Raw genomic sequence first — 17,396 nt, forward strand, 5'->3', positions numbered from 1 at the left:
TACCTTAAATATGTCACACCACTTTCTTCTCTCTTCCATGGTTTCTGATGAGAGGTTGGCACTTAATTTTCTTGAGTTTCCCTTGTATCTGATACTTTGCTTTTCTCTTTCTGCTTTCAGAATCCTCTCTTTATCTCTGATATTTGTCATTCTGAAGAGTAGGTGTCTTGAGTTAGGTCTATTCGGATTTGTTGTGTTTGGGGTGTGTTATCCTTCTTTAATATTAATATTTATGCCCTCCATAGGGATTGGGAAGTTTTTGGTCATTATTTCTTTAAATATTCTTTCTGCCCCTTTTCCATTCTGTTCTCCTTCTGGGATACCAATGATGTGCATGTTTGTGTGTTTTGCATTGTCATTCAATTCCCTGAGACACTCTTCCATTTTTTCTATTCTCTTCTACTGTCTTTTCCAGTTCAGATGTTCTGTCTTCAAATCACTAATTCTGTCTTCACCTAATTCAAATCTGTATGCCTCTAATTTTTTTTTCAATCCCATCTATCATGTATCTCATTCCCATTTTCTTTGCAGGCTTTCAAATTGTTCTTTATTCTCCCCTAGTGTCTTCTTAATGTCTTTTATTTCTTTAGTCATATTTTCTTTAAATACTTTGAAGTGATTTAGGAGAGTTGTGTGATGATCACTGATTGTCTTCAATCCTGTGTCTCTTCAGGATATTTGGTTTGTTCTTTTGGCTGGGCCATCACTTCCTCTTTTCCTAGTATGACTTGTAATTTTTTGCTAATGTCTAGGCATCTGAATATGTTGGTAAATTGACTCTGATGGCTAATTTCTCTTTCTTGCCTATTCCCCACCCCCACCCCCCATAGTTCTTCTTTGACATTTGGTTCAACTTATTCTCAATCTTTAAAATTGCCCAGCTTAAGTTTTCAAAATTGGGCCACAGATTCACTAGGGTGCAGATTTTCTTCCAGGGATTGGATACAAAGAGTGTGAAGTTTTTATCCTTGCAATTTCCAGACCAGCCAGCAGATGGCACTAGTCAATGCACCCTTCCATGGAGGTGTTTCAGTCTCTGCTTTCCTATGTTCCTGCATTGAATCTCCAGATTGGAGACTGAAAGTGGGCTCTGCTAGCTGAATTCACTGAAGAAAAGCACTCTTTCCTCCCCTCCCTTTTCCCTTGAAACAGCTGACAGGAAGAGAATTATCTGTTCCCTTTTCAGTTGACTGCAGTGAGCCAAGTGTTTTACCCCAGCTTAATATCTGGAGGTGGGATAGGGGATCCCTTCCCAGTTGCCATGGGGGCTTGTTAACGCACATTTGTCACTTCAGATTCTTTGTCTCTCTATTCCTCTCCCTTCTGGGAGTTCTGTAGCACTGTCCTGGTCAGCTGACCCCCAAAGCAGGTCCCTCAGACACCTTTTGGCTCTTTCTCCATTGCTTTTGTAAGAGCAGTCAGCTCTGCCTGTTAGTTGGTCACCATCTTCCCATAATCCTCAGACTGCATGTTTTTCGTGCAGATGCTTTGGATCCTCTGGGTTAGTTATGGTCCCTTATTCCCATATGCTTCAAAAAATATGGGATACAAAACAATAGCACTCAGAACTGCTGTTGAGCCCTAGCTGAGGTTGAGTATCCAGCCTAACAATCTATTTGTCCATCCTCAACATAGTCCCTCTGGTATAGGTCCTTCTCAAAGAGGAACAGCCAGGATCCTACTGAGCTGGATTCATTCCTACCTAAATAGAAATGCCTGCAGCTATGGTCTGCCTTGGAGCTTCTACTGAAGAAAGAGCTCCTCCATCCTCCTAGGCTAGCCAGAGCCAACAGGATTCTTGGGCTATGCCAACTGTAAGTATCAGGGCACCCCTTAGAGTTGACTAAGGATGAATAAGATAGCTGCTGCCTTTTTCTGGGTGGTCCCCCTCATTTGTTCCTTTGCAAGTTCTGTTGCCCATGGGTCTCAATGTGAGTCTTCTGAAATAGCTGAGCTCAGCAAGCATTTTCACAAATATTGAGGATAAGGAACCTGAAAGAAAAACTGGAGGAAATAAGAAAAATATTCAGTCAGATTATAGCTCTCCTTCTTTGGTAACCGCATTCTAGCTCGTAAGGCTACCCATTGTCATTAAAAATCTTCCCTAATTTCCTTATGTTTTTGGTTCCCATATGACTACATCCTGCCTTTCATCATCTTGGCCTCAGCCAGAATTTCCCTGCTGGGAAATTGACTGGTTGTAGTTAAAATCACTGTGCTATCTGGATGTTTGAGAGTGCCCTGCATCTAAGGTAAACATCTCTATTACTTTTCAAGGCTGCTATAACAAAGTACCACCAAACAGGTGACTTAAAATAACAGAAATTTGTTTTCTCACAGTTTTGGAGAGTAGAAGTCCAAAATCAAGGTGTCAGCAGGGCCATATTCCATCTGAAACCTCTAGGGGCAAGTCCTTCCTTGCCTTTTCTACTTCCTGGTGTTTGCCGGCAAACCTTGGCATTCCTTGCAGTCCCTCTGCCTCCTCAGTCTTCACATGGCCTCTACCTGATGTCTAGACGTCTAGCTGTGTCCAATTCTCCCTTTCTTATGAGGACACCAGTCATATAGATAAAGGTCCACCATTAATGTACTTTGTCCTAATCTTAACTTTTTTTTTTTAAAGATTTATTTACTTATTTAATTACCCCCCCCTCCCCGGTTGTCTGTTTTCTGTGTCTATTTGCTGCGTCTTGTTTCTTTGTCCTCTTCTGTTGTCGTCAGCGGTACAGGAAGTGTGGGTGGCGCCATTCCTGGGCAGGCTGCTCTTTCTTTCACGCTGGGCGGCTCTCCTTACGGGGCGCACTCCTTGCGCGTGGGGCTCCCCTACGCGGGGGACGCGTGGCACTGCACTCCTTGCGCGCATCAGCACTGTGCATGGGCCAGCTCCACACGGGTCAAGGAGGCCCGAGGTTTGAACGGCGAACCTCCCATGTGGTAGACGGACGCCCTAACCACTGGGCCAAGTCCGTTTCCCTATCTTAACTTAATTCCACCTGCAGTGACCCTATTTCCAAATAATGTCACTTTCTGAAATACTGGGGTTTATAACTTCAACATATCTTTTTGGGGGACACAGTCTAACTCATAGATACATCCCAGGTCTTATAAAATAAAATCTTTATTACACTGTCTGAAACATGGAGATCAGCTTCCTCTTAGTATCTGTAAAATAATCAAAGGGTAATGGAGAGAAGGCTGGACTGCCCTTGAACTTTCTGTGGTAGAACCAATGATCTCAACTGGATTCTTATAGTCAAACTTCCTACTTGTGGTCTCTACTTTCTTATCTCTCATTCTTCAACACATTACAGGCTGGCTTCTTCCCCCACCAGCCTACTGATGCCCCCCTCATCAAGGTCACTTCTGACCTCCTGATTACCAAATTCTTTGGGTGTTTTTCAATTTTCTCTTGTTTGATCACTATATGGCATTTCACACTAATGCCCTGCATTTTAAACTCAAAAATCAGTTTATATGTTGCAGAAAGGGGAAGATTGCTTTCACCACAGTTTAGATTTCACCACCAATGATATGAAGTGGGATCAAAAGAGCATGTGTGACTTTGAATGTCTCATACCCTGAAAAAAGTATAGGGGCCCAGAACCTCTAGGGATGGGAGTGGTTTGGGTGAGTCCTGATTCATGGCTTATTGTATCCTGAGGAATTCTTTTTTTAATTTTTTTTAACACTTTTAAAAATTAAAGTTAATAGATCACAAAGAACATTACATTAAAAAACATAGGGAAACGGACTTTGGCCCAGTGGTTAGGGCGTCCGTCTACCATATGGGAGGTCCGCGGTTCAAACCCCGGGCCTCCTTGACCCGTGTGGAGCTGGCCATGTGCAGCGCTGATGCGCGCAAGGAGTGCCGTGCCACGCAAGGGTGTCCCCCGTGTGGGGGAGCCCCACGCGCAAGGAGTGCGCCCGTGAGGAGAGCCGCCCAGCGTGAAAAGAAAGAGCAGCCTGCCCAGGAATGGCGCCGCCCACACTTCCCGTGCCGCTGACGACAACAGAAGCGGACAAAGAAACAAGACGCAGCAAATAGACACCAAGAACAAACAACCAGGGGAGGGGGGAAATTAAATAAATAAAATTAAAAAAAAAAAAAAAAAAGGGTTTTAAAAAAATAAAAAAAAACATAAAAGGTTCCCATATAACCCACTCCCCACCCCCACCCCCATCATTTTTGTAACTTGTGTTTTTTTGAAGATATATACATCTCAAAAACTGTTACATTAGAAAACATAAGAGGTTCCCATATACATCCCACCTCCCCACCCCACTCCTCTCACACCAACAACCTCCCCCGTCATTGTGGCACACTCATCACACTCAGTGAACACATTTTGGAGCACTGCTGCATAACATGGATAATAGTTTACCCTGTAGTTCACACTCTCCCCCAGTACTTTCAGTGGGTTATGACAGGATATATAAAGTCCAGCATCTGACCCTGCAGTATCATCTAGGACAGTCTTGAGGAATTCTTGAAGTCACTGAGGGTACATGACTTGGAGAAGGGAACTCTAGGAGACGCTTTCTGGGCTCTCAGATTTTACAAGGGTTCTCCGAGGAAGAGATACCAGTCTTGTTCTCTATAGATTCTAAAGACATACCTGGGACCCGTGGGCAGATGTTACACGGAGGCAGATTTTAGTATTTGAGGAAGGATGTTCTCAGTTTTGAAGGGATCTAAAATTACAGCTGGCTGCTGCAGGAAGTAGTGAGTTCCTTTTATGTGATTATGCTCTGGTAAAGGTAGGCCTGGTTTCAGTTTAGCTCAATAAAAGTTAGGAGGCTTCAACTTGTACCTTCTGCTTATCACATGCTATATTCTTTCCAGGTAATCTTATCTACTCTGTAAGTTTACTTAAGTTACATCAACAATTCAACAATCTAAATCTCCATTCTAGATCTCTATTCAAAACTGGGTGTCGAGCTGTGTCTTAGACATCATCCCAGTGCAATATGTCTCCTAGCACCTCAAGCTTAACAGATATTGACCTCTTACCATCTGTCAGGCATATATCTAAAACTGCATTTGTCATTTGTCCCCTAAACCCATGTTTCTTTCCAGTGGCATTGTTAAGGTAGGGCCATGGAAATAGCCCACCCTGGATTCAGGCAGTAAAGGGATGCATAGTCTGTCTAGAATTTAAAGGCATTAATCAAACTGACTAAAAGCTGGTCTGTTCTGGGTGTCAAATACATTCTCTCTGCCACTGTCTCCTTTCTGGTATCATCTACCTCTGTCCTTCCATGTCCAACTTAGGGCTGTTTTTGCTTTTTTTTTTCATTGTCCAGTCCACTAAATAAACTGTAAGTTCCTTATAGAATAGATAGAGGTTATGTCTTACTATTTTAGTCTGAAGTACCTGCTCCTCATTAGGCATCAATAAATATTTGGGGGAAACGGTGGTTAGGGTGTCCGTCTACCACATGGGAGGTCCGCGGTTCAAACCCCGGGCCTCCTTGACCCTTGTGGAGCTGGCCCATGCGCAGTGCTGATGCGCGCAAGGAGTGCCGAGCCACGCAGGGGTGTCCCCCGCGTAGGGGAGCCCCACGTGCAAGGAGTGCGCCCCGTAAGGAGAGCCGCCCAGCGTGAAAGAAAGTGCAGCCTGCTCAGGAATGGCGCCATCCACACTTCCTGTGCCGCTGACGACAACAGAAGCGGAAAAAGAAACAAGACGCAGCAAATAGACACAGAGAACAGACACTGGGGAACGGGGGGGGGGGGGGGGGGGGGGGGAATAAATAAATAAATAAATCTTTAAAAAAAAATATTTGGTTGAATAGATTTTTTTTTAAGATTTATTTTATTTTATTTATTTCCCCCCACTGTTGTTGCCTGCACTCACTATCTGCTCTCTGTGTCCATTCGCTGCATGTTCTTCTGTGTCTGCTTGTCTTCTCTTTAGGAGGCACTGGGAATCGATCCTGGGACCTCTGACTTGGAAGAGAAGCTCTCAATTGCTTGAGCCACCTCAGCTCCCTCGTCTGCTGCATTTCTGTCTCTCCTCTGTGTCTCCCTTTGTTGTGTCATCTTGCTGAACCAGCTCTTCATGGCGTGGACTGTCAGTTCTCTGCGGCACAGGCTGTCATCTCTCCATGGTGTGGGCCACTTGCCTTCACCAGGAGACCCCAGAAATCGAACCTGGGTCCCCCATATGGTAGACAGGAGCCCAAGTGCTTGAGCCACGTCTGCTTCCCATGGTTGAATAGATTTGTATGGCTAAAACTGCATCATAAAGTAGATGGAGGGAGGTGGGGAGATAGTTTATAAATTCTAATTTAAAGAAAAAAAAACAGACTAGTTTTTATTTAAATTCTGACCTATTAATATCCTTCTCCATGGTCTTATTTCTGTCTGAAAAGGCTTTTATAGAAAGAGACTTAAATATGTGAGCCAAAGCCCCTGTTCACCTATTTCCACATTTTATATTCTTTCTTTCTCTCATATCTTGTGTCTCTGCCTCTCTGCTGTAACAAAAGAACAATAAACTGGTACACTGGAAAGAACATAGGCTTTGCAGTCAGACAGACCTAGGTTTAGTTCGTGCTACTATCATTTTTTAGCTGTGTGACCTTAGGTAAGCTCTCTGAATCTTATTTTCTCATCTGTAAAATGTAAACAATACCTACCTCACAGCATTAACTTTGAGGATTAAATGTGAAAATGTAAGATACTTAGCATATTGTAGGTAATCAGAAAGTAGTAGCAGCTGATAATTATTTTGAATAGAGTCTCCAGGTTGCTACACTTGGATCTGAGGGCTGGATCGGAAGCCCACAGTCAAGGGTGTTGGAGGTGGGGTGCTTTTCTTGGATGGGGTGGGACCTGATGGGTTGGCCATGAGGTATTTTTGTCCTGTAGTCTCTGGTGGACTTCTAGCTTAAGACTCCATATGTGGGACATAGCTGTGCGCAACTTGTTCTCTCTTTCCTTTCTTCAAGGCTTCCAGGCCAGTGCCAGTACTTGGGCTTGCCAGTGGCGGATTACTTCAAGCAGTGGATTAATCTGAAAAAGGTACTGTCTGAGCCCTACTTGGTTGCTGCTTCTGATTCTTCTATGCCTCAGATTTCCCCTTCCTTGCTTTCTTTTCTCAACTCTGTTCCCTTTCCTTTTCTTTTTGTTCTTCTCTTTTCTCAACATCATTCCTTCCTCTTCCCTAGCTAATATGCATGTTAGGTGGTAGTTACTTCAGGGAGTGAGATGCTTCTTGGGAAGCAGGCTGCCAGGTGGAGTATTATGCTGTCCTACTTGGTGCCACCCAGATGTGCAGAGATGTTCCAGCCAAAGGGATTTTCCAGTGTTTGCTCAGATCTGAACCTCTGGGCTAAACTGCATTGCCTCTAGAAAAGATATGGCACTAATGGAGCCCCAGTGAAAGTATCCTTCTTCAATGTGATCATAAGTGTGGCCTCTGACCTTCTGACTGCCTCATTCCAGCAGGGCCTTGGTCATGTGATGAAGGGCCTTGGATATTTGAGCCCAGTTCCCTGTGGACTGAGAGAGGAGCCTGGCACTATTGCAGCAGTAGTGTAGGAATAGACTTTCCACATCCCTGCTCTGGGATCTCTGTTCCAGGAGGCCCAGTCCACTAGAAAGCTCACCCCCATAAATCATTTTGAGCTAAGGGCAATAGCCCTGGAGAGCCCCAAGAACCTCATGTCACCAGTTTGCTTAGTGACTCCCAAGAGGCTCAGAGAAGAGACAGGTCATTAGGGAGTGGGGGTAAGGGGTGGATTAGGGAGGAAGGGTCAAGCTAGGTATTCTAAGGTCTTGGGTCTTGAACTGGTCATTCATATAGATCTGAGGAGAGAATGCTTTCTAGGCAGGGAGAGCAGAGGCATGCTTTTGTGCTGTGTGTGGGAGCTGAAGCTAAGTGAGCATGTGGACAAACAGTGGAAGAAAAAGTTTTTAAAGTATTTATGCCACACTGAAAATAACCTTGGACTTTACTCCATAGGTCTCAAGCCAGCCATTCTTTATAGGAGCACTTATGAATTCCTTTGCCTTTACCTGGTATACTGGTCCTTTGTACTCTGGCTAGATTGACCCCTACCTGGCTCTCCCATTGACCTCCGTGCAAATGAGCAACAGATACTTACTACCTCTCATCTTTGGCTGAGGAGCCTAGGCTCTGTGCTACCTTTGGACCTTGGCCTAGGTCCTTCCCTATGTTAGAAATGTCTACCAGTCATCTTGACCAGGCATACTCCCTCTTCTTGAAGATACAGCTCAGGTATCACTTTTGCTGAGACGCTCAGTAGTCAATCTTTTGCCTGAGTCTCCTCAGCATGTTGGATATTAATGATCATTGAGTGTTGAAATTGAATCCATGTGTGTTTCCTTCCAGACATATCCATCAGGACCGCAGTACCTAGGTCTCATTCCTCTCTGTGTCTCCAATGGCCAGGGCTAGGTACAGAATGTGTGTTCAGTAAATAATTGCTGGCTAGCTAACTGACTGATCTTTGAGAACTAGATCCATAGAGGCTCTTAGGCAGAGCTAGGCCAAGTTAGGCATGTGGTTGTGGCTGGGCCTGCGTTTCTGGAAGGTATGCCAGCTATCAGGCTGCTTTCTGGCCTCTGCAAATGCAATGTGAAGGCCCAGCCAGGCGAGGCAGGCACTGACCTTGAACAATTGCTCTATGAAGTTCACTAGACTTTTTGGTGTATGGATAGCTCCCTGCCTCTAGGTTCCTTGGCAGAAAGGCAGGAAAGCAGCTGTGGTAACATTGCTACTTGAGGCTGCTTTGTTGCTGCTGGGCCCAAAGGGTAGGGTGAGCTGTCCTGAGACTGTTCATCTTGGTTCTTTACCAGACTGTGCTGAGCTGTAGAGGGAGGGAATGGGTGTAAGGGGAAACTGAGGACTCTGTTCTTAGTTGGCTTTGTGTATTGCTCTTGTGAGGTAAACCTAAGCAGGTCTGGAAAGAACAAGGGGTCTAACTCCTTCCTCTGTGCCCTTTAGCCACATCATGTTCCAGATATGTTTGAGGCCTCAGACCATTCTATCTTGGCCCAGCAGGAGAATTGCCTTAACTCTGGACGTCATTGCCCATGCTTATTATTCAAGGCCATTCAGGGAGGCTGCAGGACCGTGGAGGCACAGGGGTTATGTGACTTACTGCACGTTGCACAGCCTCTCTTAGATTCCTACTCCCTTTGAAAGAGTAATGATAAAAGCAGAGCCAGAGAGGTCATTGCCAAGGTTGTGGGAGTAATATTCAGTAACCTTCCTACTCCATGCCTTGATTCCCCAGGCCCTTGTTTTTTTGTATTTTATTTTACTTTATTTTATTTTATTTTAATTTCTCTCCCCTTCCCCCTCGCCCCAGTTGTCTGTTCTCTGTGTCTATTTGCTGCATCTTCTTTGTCCACTTCTGTTGTTGTCAGCAGCATGGGAATCTGTGTTTCTTTTTGTTGCGTCATCTTGTTGTGTCAGCTCTCCGTGTGTGCGGCACCATTCCTGGGCAGGCTGCACTTTCTTTAGCGCTGGGCGGCTCTCCTTACGGGGCGTACTCCTTGCGCGTGGGGCTCCTGTGGCATGGCACTCCTTGCACGCATCAGCACTGTGCATGGGCCAGCTCCACACGGGTAAAGGAAGCCCGAAGTTTGAACCATAGACCTCCCATGTGGTAGACGGGTGCCCTAACCACTGGGCCAAGTCCGCCACCCCCAGGCCCTTGTTGTTCACATTGTCTTCTTTCCTTGATCTTCCTTTGTCCTCTCCCTTTCCCTCCCTTTTCCCCACCTCTTTAACTCCCCTAGCAGTTTAACTCCCCTTTGCCCCATGAAAAATAATGAGGATGGTGCTGCCTGGCCACCTGAGACCTGCCTTCTGAGTGAGCAACTGGGAATGAATTCACCATCCCCATTTCTTAATTCATATCTGGCCTTTAATCTAAGAAGAGGCAAAGTGTTGTGTTTCAGCTGCCCTCTCCTGTCCAGAATTGATGTGAATTGCATCAGGGAAGAACAGCTTTACAATGGTCAAGTTTTCACATGTCCACCACCTTCACCTACTTAATCTGTAGCAGAGTAGAACATGCTAGTGTTTGCTGACATTTGGATTATCATTGAATGATCTTATACTCTTATTGAGCTGTCAGCTTAGAGAGGACTTGGAGCCCTGCTCCCAGCTCCCTCCAGGGAGCTGTCAATGAGGGGCCAGAAGAATGCGTACGTGTGTGCGCACACATACAAGCATACATGTATATGCATGCAAAAATACACACATGTGGACTCATGTAAATGAATATACCCAAGTGAACATACTCCAGATTGTACATGCATGTATAAACATGTATATACATTTTCACATAAACGTACTCACCTACAGAAATATAAAGAAATAGACACAGACATGAATATGTTTATACACACATACATAAAGTATAAAGGCACATGAACATATAGAAATATACACATATTCCTCAATAAACAAATATTCTTGAGTGCCATTTGTGTACCAGGTACTGTGGGACCTGACCCCTGACTTAGTGAGGCGGAGTCAGAGAATGGTTTCCCTGAGGAAGAATAACAAAGTTGAGACCTGAGGAATGTATAGGAATTGGCTGGGCATGGAACTAGCATGTGGTGAGGCCCTGAGGTGAGAAGTTTGGCAGCTGTGTGGGACTACAAGGTAAGTACTATGAAGGTAGAGGATTTGTGTTTCTTTTGTTTGCTGATCTGTCCCCACCACTTAGAATTGTTCTGACACACGGTAGATACATAATCATTTTTTGTTCAGTGAATGACTTTCTGAAGTGAAATTAGTGTGGGGAGAGGAAGGTGGCATGAGACGAAACTAGAAGGGAGGCAAGAGCCTATAGAACATACTTTGGATTTTTAATTTTTCCTTAGGGAAAGGGGAAGCTATTGAAGGGTATTAAGCATAGGAGAGGTATGATCTAATTTTCATTTTGAAAAAGCACTCGCTGTAGTAGGTGTAGGAAGAGTTTTTTTTTTTTTTTTTTTTCCTTCCCCAAGTGGTACCAGGCATTGAACCCTGGACCTCGTACATGGGACGCAGGTGCTCAACCACTTGAGCTACATCTGCTCCCCTGGTTTTTCCTAATGGGGCTGCATTTGGCATTTTGGGGTGGAACAGCTTATTGTGTAGGCAGTATCTCTGAACTTGTGGCATCTCTGGCTCCTGTTGATTAAATGCCAATAGTGCCCATGTCCAAGTCATGGATTGTGACAACAGAACTGCCCTCCCCGCCAACACACATTTTCAATTGCCTGGACAGGGAAGATTGTGGAGGGGTACCATCCCTGGTTGAAAATTGCAGAATTATACAATTGCTCTAGTCCAGGTGAAAGATGATGGTTACTTGGAGTTGAATAATAGTGTGGAAATGTGGAGAAATGGATTGATTCCAGAATTGTTAAACAGTAGTCAGCTCTGTTATAATGAGGCATATACATTGCTAAAAATCACCATGCTATGGAAAACTGATCCTAAAAATAGGGTCAGGGGCAAAACATTCAAAAACTTCATCAGTGACACATTAAAAAAAGAAGGAATCTAATAAAAATGTAGCACAGTTTTGCATGTTAAATGGTTAAGAAATGCATTCATACTGCAATAAATACAGTATTTTACCTTGAAAAAGACCTGAAGTTTCCTTTTGGAAGGGGGCATCAGAAGTGTAGCGGCTTTTGAGTTCTTATGAAGCAGTGGAAGAGTTATCCGAAATCAAGGGAAAATTGTAACACATGTGGATGGCTGTGCTGTATAACACATTTTGCGATCCAGTGGCTAGTTGATGTCTCAGGTGTGTGCATGTGTGCATTTTGTATATTCCTATACAGTTCTGTTCAACTGGTTGTGTTTTTCTGCATTTATCTGGTGTTTCTCATGGATCAAATCACATGTAAGCAAATGCAAAATGGAAGTTTTGGAGTTGGAGGAGATGATGTATTTAGTGTTGAGTTCAGATGCCTTTGAGACACTGGTGAAGCTGTTGAGACATTTAGAGCTCAGGGGTGAGGTCTGTATAAGAGATATACATTTGGGGGAGTCATGTGTATATGAATGATAATCCAGGCCATGGGAGTGGATGAGATTGCCAAGGAAGAATATATAGGGTGAGAAGAAAAGAGGGCATATGAACATTTAATAGTTGAGGAGGAAGTGTTATAAATAGAGAAGGATGAATGTTCACTAATAGTAATCATAATAGTTCTTATTTATTGATTGTGTTTCGTATGCTACACTTGTGCTGTCCAATATCACTAGCCACCTGAGATAGATCACTTGAAATGTAGCAAGTGTAACTGAGGAACTAAATTTAAATTTTATTTAATTCTGATTAATTTAAATTTGAAAACTGATTTTTTATTCAGTTATTGAAAAACTTTAACTATGTTTGGAACAACATGTTTGGGTTGGTGAATGTAAATTGTATGAACTCTAAATGCAGGCCAAGTATTTCCAGTGAAAATTGAGCATCTGAATTGCGATGTGCTGTAGGTATTAATTGCACATCATATTTTGAAGACTTGATATATGAAAATATACAAAGTATCTCATTAGTAACTTTTTATATTGATTACATGTTGAAATAATATTTGGATATATTAGTTAATAAAATATGTAATTAAAATCAATTTCATCTTTTTTTTGCTTTTTTAAATTTTATTTTTTATTTATCCCTCTTCCCCCTTGCCACTTGCTTGCTGTCTGCTTTCTGTGTCCATTCACTATGTGTTCTGGTACTAGTCTCCCTTTGTTGTGTCATCTTGCTGTGTCAGCTCTCCACCCTCTGCAGGCATGGGCCGTCAGCTCTCCGTGGGTGCGGGCCCCCTTGCCTTCACAAGGAGGCCCTGGGAAATGAACCCAGGGCCTCCCATATAGTAGATGGGAGCCCAGTCAGTTGAGCCACATCCACTTCCTTTTTGCTTCTTAATGTGACTTCTAGAAAATCTTAAATTACATATGTGGTTTGCATTATATTTGTAAGAGACAACACTATGCTAAACTCTGTGGTTATATACCTTATGTGCATTCTCTTATCCTCACAACAAACTTGTGCAGTAGTTACTATTATTTGCATATTAAGGTTGAGAAAACTGAAGCAAGCCTCTGGATTGTGAAACTTGCCCAGTGTCTCATTTGAGTAAGTGGCAGAGGTAGGACTTCAATTTAGGTTGTTTGACTTCATGCTAAAGAGACCGAGAAGGAGGCAAAAGTGCAGTAGAAGAAGAGGTAGACCAGGAGATGTGGTATCACAAAAAACATGGAAAGAAGTTGTTTTCATTAGTGAGTGGTCAGCTTCCAAAAGAGCCAAATAATGTAAAGACTAGAATACAAGCACTAGATTTAGTAATAAGGACCTTGAAAACTCTTGAGTGGCATGATAGGAACCAAATTGGAGTGAATTAGGGAGTAAATGAGAAATGAGGAGATGGAGAAATTTTAACTCTCAGAAATGTGACTTTGAATAAGAAAGGACAAGTGCTGTGGTAGGGGCAAGTGTGTCATTGAGGCAAGTTATGTTTTTTTTAAGATGGAAGACATGTACTTGGTTGTAGTTGCTATTGGAGAATGAAAAGTTGAAGATACAGGAGTTAGTGGTAATCATTATTAGCAGGAGGTCTCTGGTGAGAGAGGATGAGATGAAGAACCCAGATTCTTGAAATTGGCCCTGTTTAGGAAAAAGATCCCCTCTTCCATTGTGACAGGAGGGAAGAAGAGGTGCAGGTAGTTGCAGACAGGTCTACAGATTTGGTGATAGCAAGTTCCTATCTGATGCCTTTTATTTTTCTCTATGAAATAGGAAATAAGTTGTTTGTTGAGAACTAATAGGGGTGGACCAGGAAGGTTTGTGGATGGTGGGAAAGGATTGCTGTAGTTTTAGTAAAAAAGAGATATGTGAACCTATTTCAGAAGTTTTTTGGTAGTATTGAGTGTCCAGTTGAGGTAGACGAAATTATTTCATAGTGGAACCGCTCTGTTCAGTTGTATGACCTTCCCTGAGCAGAGCTTAGCTGCATGGCTGTGGTCATGGAGAGGGCAGACATTTAGATTCATCCAGGGTAGAGATTTTCCCAAGGATGTGTGAAAATACTGGCTGAAAAGGAGGTTGAAAATATTGTCAAAATAGCGGACTATTGCTTCTGAGCTGAATATTGAGGAAATGGAAGGCAGCAGGGCTTCTGATGGTTATGGAAAAATAAATAGGTCCCAGTGAGATGAGGAGCAGGAATATTAGGTATAGCTGAGCATGCCAGATGGAAGGATAAAAGGTTATGATGAGAGAGTAGGCTGTCTAAATCGTTAATTTCAGAGATGGGGCAGTTCTAGGTTTTGGCAGGTTTCAAGATCTGACCATAGGATGGGGTAGCTAAGGTTGGGTAGGGGAGAATGTTATTGTAAGCAAGTGGTCAAGAAATGGAAAAGTTGGATGAGCGCCCCACAAAGATATGAGTTGTAGAGATATATGTGTATGTTTGTGTGTGCACATAATACATGTATAACCATATATCAATATCTGTATATGTTTAATATTAATGTATTAATGCATATATAATATATATACACATATTAATACCTGGATACATAAGTATAAATGTGTGTATACATGCATATCTACATCTACACCAATGTCTAAAATTTATTCATGTGAAACCATGCAAGTATGTACACTTACACTTATAAATGGTCTGGCATCTTCTCTGATGTCTGGACCTGTTTGGGTGGGCTTTTGGGAAGCAGGTAGGCAGACTTAGGAGGATTCTGAGTCAGTCCTGGCAAACAGGCCTCATTCAGTCATGCCCAGAAGTTGTAGGGATAAGAGATGCCTGGAATTTAACAGACCCAGATGTACAAGGGTGTGAAGATTGCTGCTCTGCTTTTCCTCTTCCATCTATGCGGTGTGCCTTGCTGCTACATACAATATAGGGATGTTCTGAAGTAGGTGGGGTTGGGGGACCAGTTCAGCTCTTAAAGAGGGAGTGAGGAGGAGGAGACCTTCTTGGGTCTCTCCATGAAGCATTTCTGTTCCCTCCACCCCCTTCCTGGGAGGGTATAGCAGGAGAAGCTGCTGAAGGGAGGGTTGAAGTCTATGACTGAGTATGACTTTTTCTGACCTTGGAGCATTCAGAGTCCCAATCAGTGCAGTAATAAATTAAGGGCTTATGGAGGAATAAATTCTCGGCCTTAATGAAGTTCTTTGCTGGGGGCCATGAGCTGGCCAGCAGGTCAGGATGATGCAGATTGGGACCTCCAGTGAGTGGGCTGAACTAGCTGGGAAGCTATCAGGAGCAAGACAGTCCAAAGCTCTGCTAGTGAGGTTGCTTCTTTGGAGCTGTGGGGATAAAGCTGCTCTAGTGACAGGGAGCCTGATGGGACTGGGCTCTTTATAGACAGTGACTGCATGGTGCTGGCTGCAAAGCCCCTCTACCGATACTGTTCAGTAGTTAATTTGAGGGGAAAAAACTGATAAATCAAGAGAGATGTGAAGATTAGTGGGCCTTGCAAGGTGTTTTGTTTTAAGAAGGGAGAGGGCAAGGAATGATGTGCTGGCATGAAAGACTTCTAGGCCACTCAGTGGTCAGAGCCAGATTGGAGCTGTGGTCCATGTCTTGAGCATCATCCTGCACATACAGTGCATTGTCCATGGTGCATTGGACAATTCTGGGTTGGTATTCTGGTGGGAGCCAGCTTGAAGGACCAGGTATTTCAGGGCCTCTAGCTGTCTTTGGGAATAAACATGTGCACAGAATACAGGACACAGCACCAGATATAAAGGAGGGAGAAGTGGGGCACAGGCACAGGAGAAGAAGGTGTGTAGGAGAGCTGACCAGAGTGCTTGCTGCAGGTTTGATGCTGGAGCCCTGCAAGGGCCAGTCATGGGGGCCAGAGGCTACTGAATTGTAGAACTGAAACTAGAACCCAGGCCTCAAGATTCCAGATCCTGAAATGTTCCTCCTTTCATCCTACCCCCTGCAATGTCCACACTTGGGACATGAGCTCTTGGGGTAGAATCCAGAGATAGGGAGGAACAGTGTTGTAATTGGAGCCTGGACTAGCTGGAGCTAGAGGGAATGTCTCCCTGCCCCCATGTTGTAGTACCCAGCCTGGGCTTTTCCTTTAAATATGTCTTACAGCTGTCTGAACTCTGAAATTTCTTTCACTCCTTCCCTCGCCTTGTTAACATGTGTTGCCTTTGGGGTAATCAGGGAAAAAATATTATGTCCTTTTACAATTACCGGGTTTTGGAATATTAAAATGTCTCGCTGCATCGGCACTGTTATTTTGATTGGTATTCTAACCTTTGACTAGCCCATAAAGCGTGCCGCTCCTGAAGCCAATATTGCAGGACTGAAATTTAATTCCGAAATGATTCCAGATAATAGGGAGACAGATAATATATGCATGAAGGATATTATGTTTGGACTAACTGCAGCAGGGCCAGGGCTGGGGAGCTGAATAATAGCCCAGAGTGAGTTATAATCTGTGGGACAGAAATGCCTTACTGTCAGGGCCAAGAGAGGAACTCTTAAATCAAAGGCACGGTAAAGGTGTGATTGCAGGGTGCGTGTTTTGACAGGAAGAGCCTGGGCGCCAAGAGGGTAGATATTGGAGGGTGTACCCCATCCTTTCTTTTGAGCAAGATCCCCAAGGTCCTGGATGATCTAGGTCATTGCAGCATCCCTGTCTTCATATTTCCTGTCTCTCTGTCACATTCTAGCCGTATCAAACTTCTTGCTGCTCCTCAGGTATGCATGACTGTTCTACCTCTCTTCGCTCATGCTTATCCCTTGCCTTTCCCCTTTTAGTGTGTTGCAAAAACTCCTGTTCATCCTTCAAAACCCTCTTCTGTGAATTCTCTGACATTTCCACTTTTGGTAAAAATAATCGAATTGCCTCTTCCTCTGTATGTTGAATGCATCACATGCTTTTGTAATGATCTGTTTACATATTTGTGTTTCCTGCTAGACTGTGAGCTCCTGGAGGTGAATGTACCACCCATCCCTGTATTCTCAGGGCCCAACACTGGACCTGGCATACAGTAGGCATCAATAAGCATTAATTGAATCCTTATTTTGAAAGTAGAGCTGAGCTAATGAGCTCCACAGTCCAGATACCTATTTCTCTATTGAATTTCCATCTAGTATTATTCCTATTTCACTGACAAAGAGAATTCTAGAAGTTAAGCAACTTGCCTAAAAGGCCATAGCCAGGAAGAAGCAAAGCTAGGATTTTAACACAGGTCAATATATTCTTTTTCCCAGACTATGCCTCTAGACAGGCTGGCAGGCTGACTGTGATCTCTGTGGCATAGGAGTTTGAGGCCAGGGTAGAAAAAACAGAAACTCACTTCCCTGACCACTTGCTTCCATAGCTCAGGGCTTCAGTCTTTTTTACTGGGACTGCATT

The 17,396-nt window shown here is 43.7% G+C and overlaps 1 protein-coding gene across 10 annotated transcripts in view; it reads left to right on the forward strand.

Moving 5' to 3' along the window:
• ERI3 (ERI1 exoribonuclease family member 3) overlaps window positions 1-17,396 on the forward strand; it is a 137,290-nt gene that overhangs the window by 67,664 nt on the left and 52,230 nt on the right. For all 10 annotated transcript variants that reach the window (XM_071217497.1, XM_058303728.2, XM_071217498.1 and 7 more), the window contains one exon: window positions 6,955-7,027. In XM_071217497.1, coding sequence (XP_071073598.1) covers window positions 6,955-7,027 — 73 coding nt within the window. The remainder of the gene's footprint in view (window positions 1-6,954; window positions 7,028-17,396) is intronic.

The sequence above is a fragment of the Dasypus novemcinctus genome, chromosome 9, assembly GCF_030445035.2.
Source record: "Dasypus novemcinctus isolate mDasNov1 chromosome 9, mDasNov1.1.hap2, whole genome shotgun sequence".
In the NCBI taxonomy this organism is placed as follows: domain Eukaryota; kingdom Metazoa; phylum Chordata; class Mammalia; order Cingulata; family Dasypodidae; genus Dasypus; species Dasypus novemcinctus.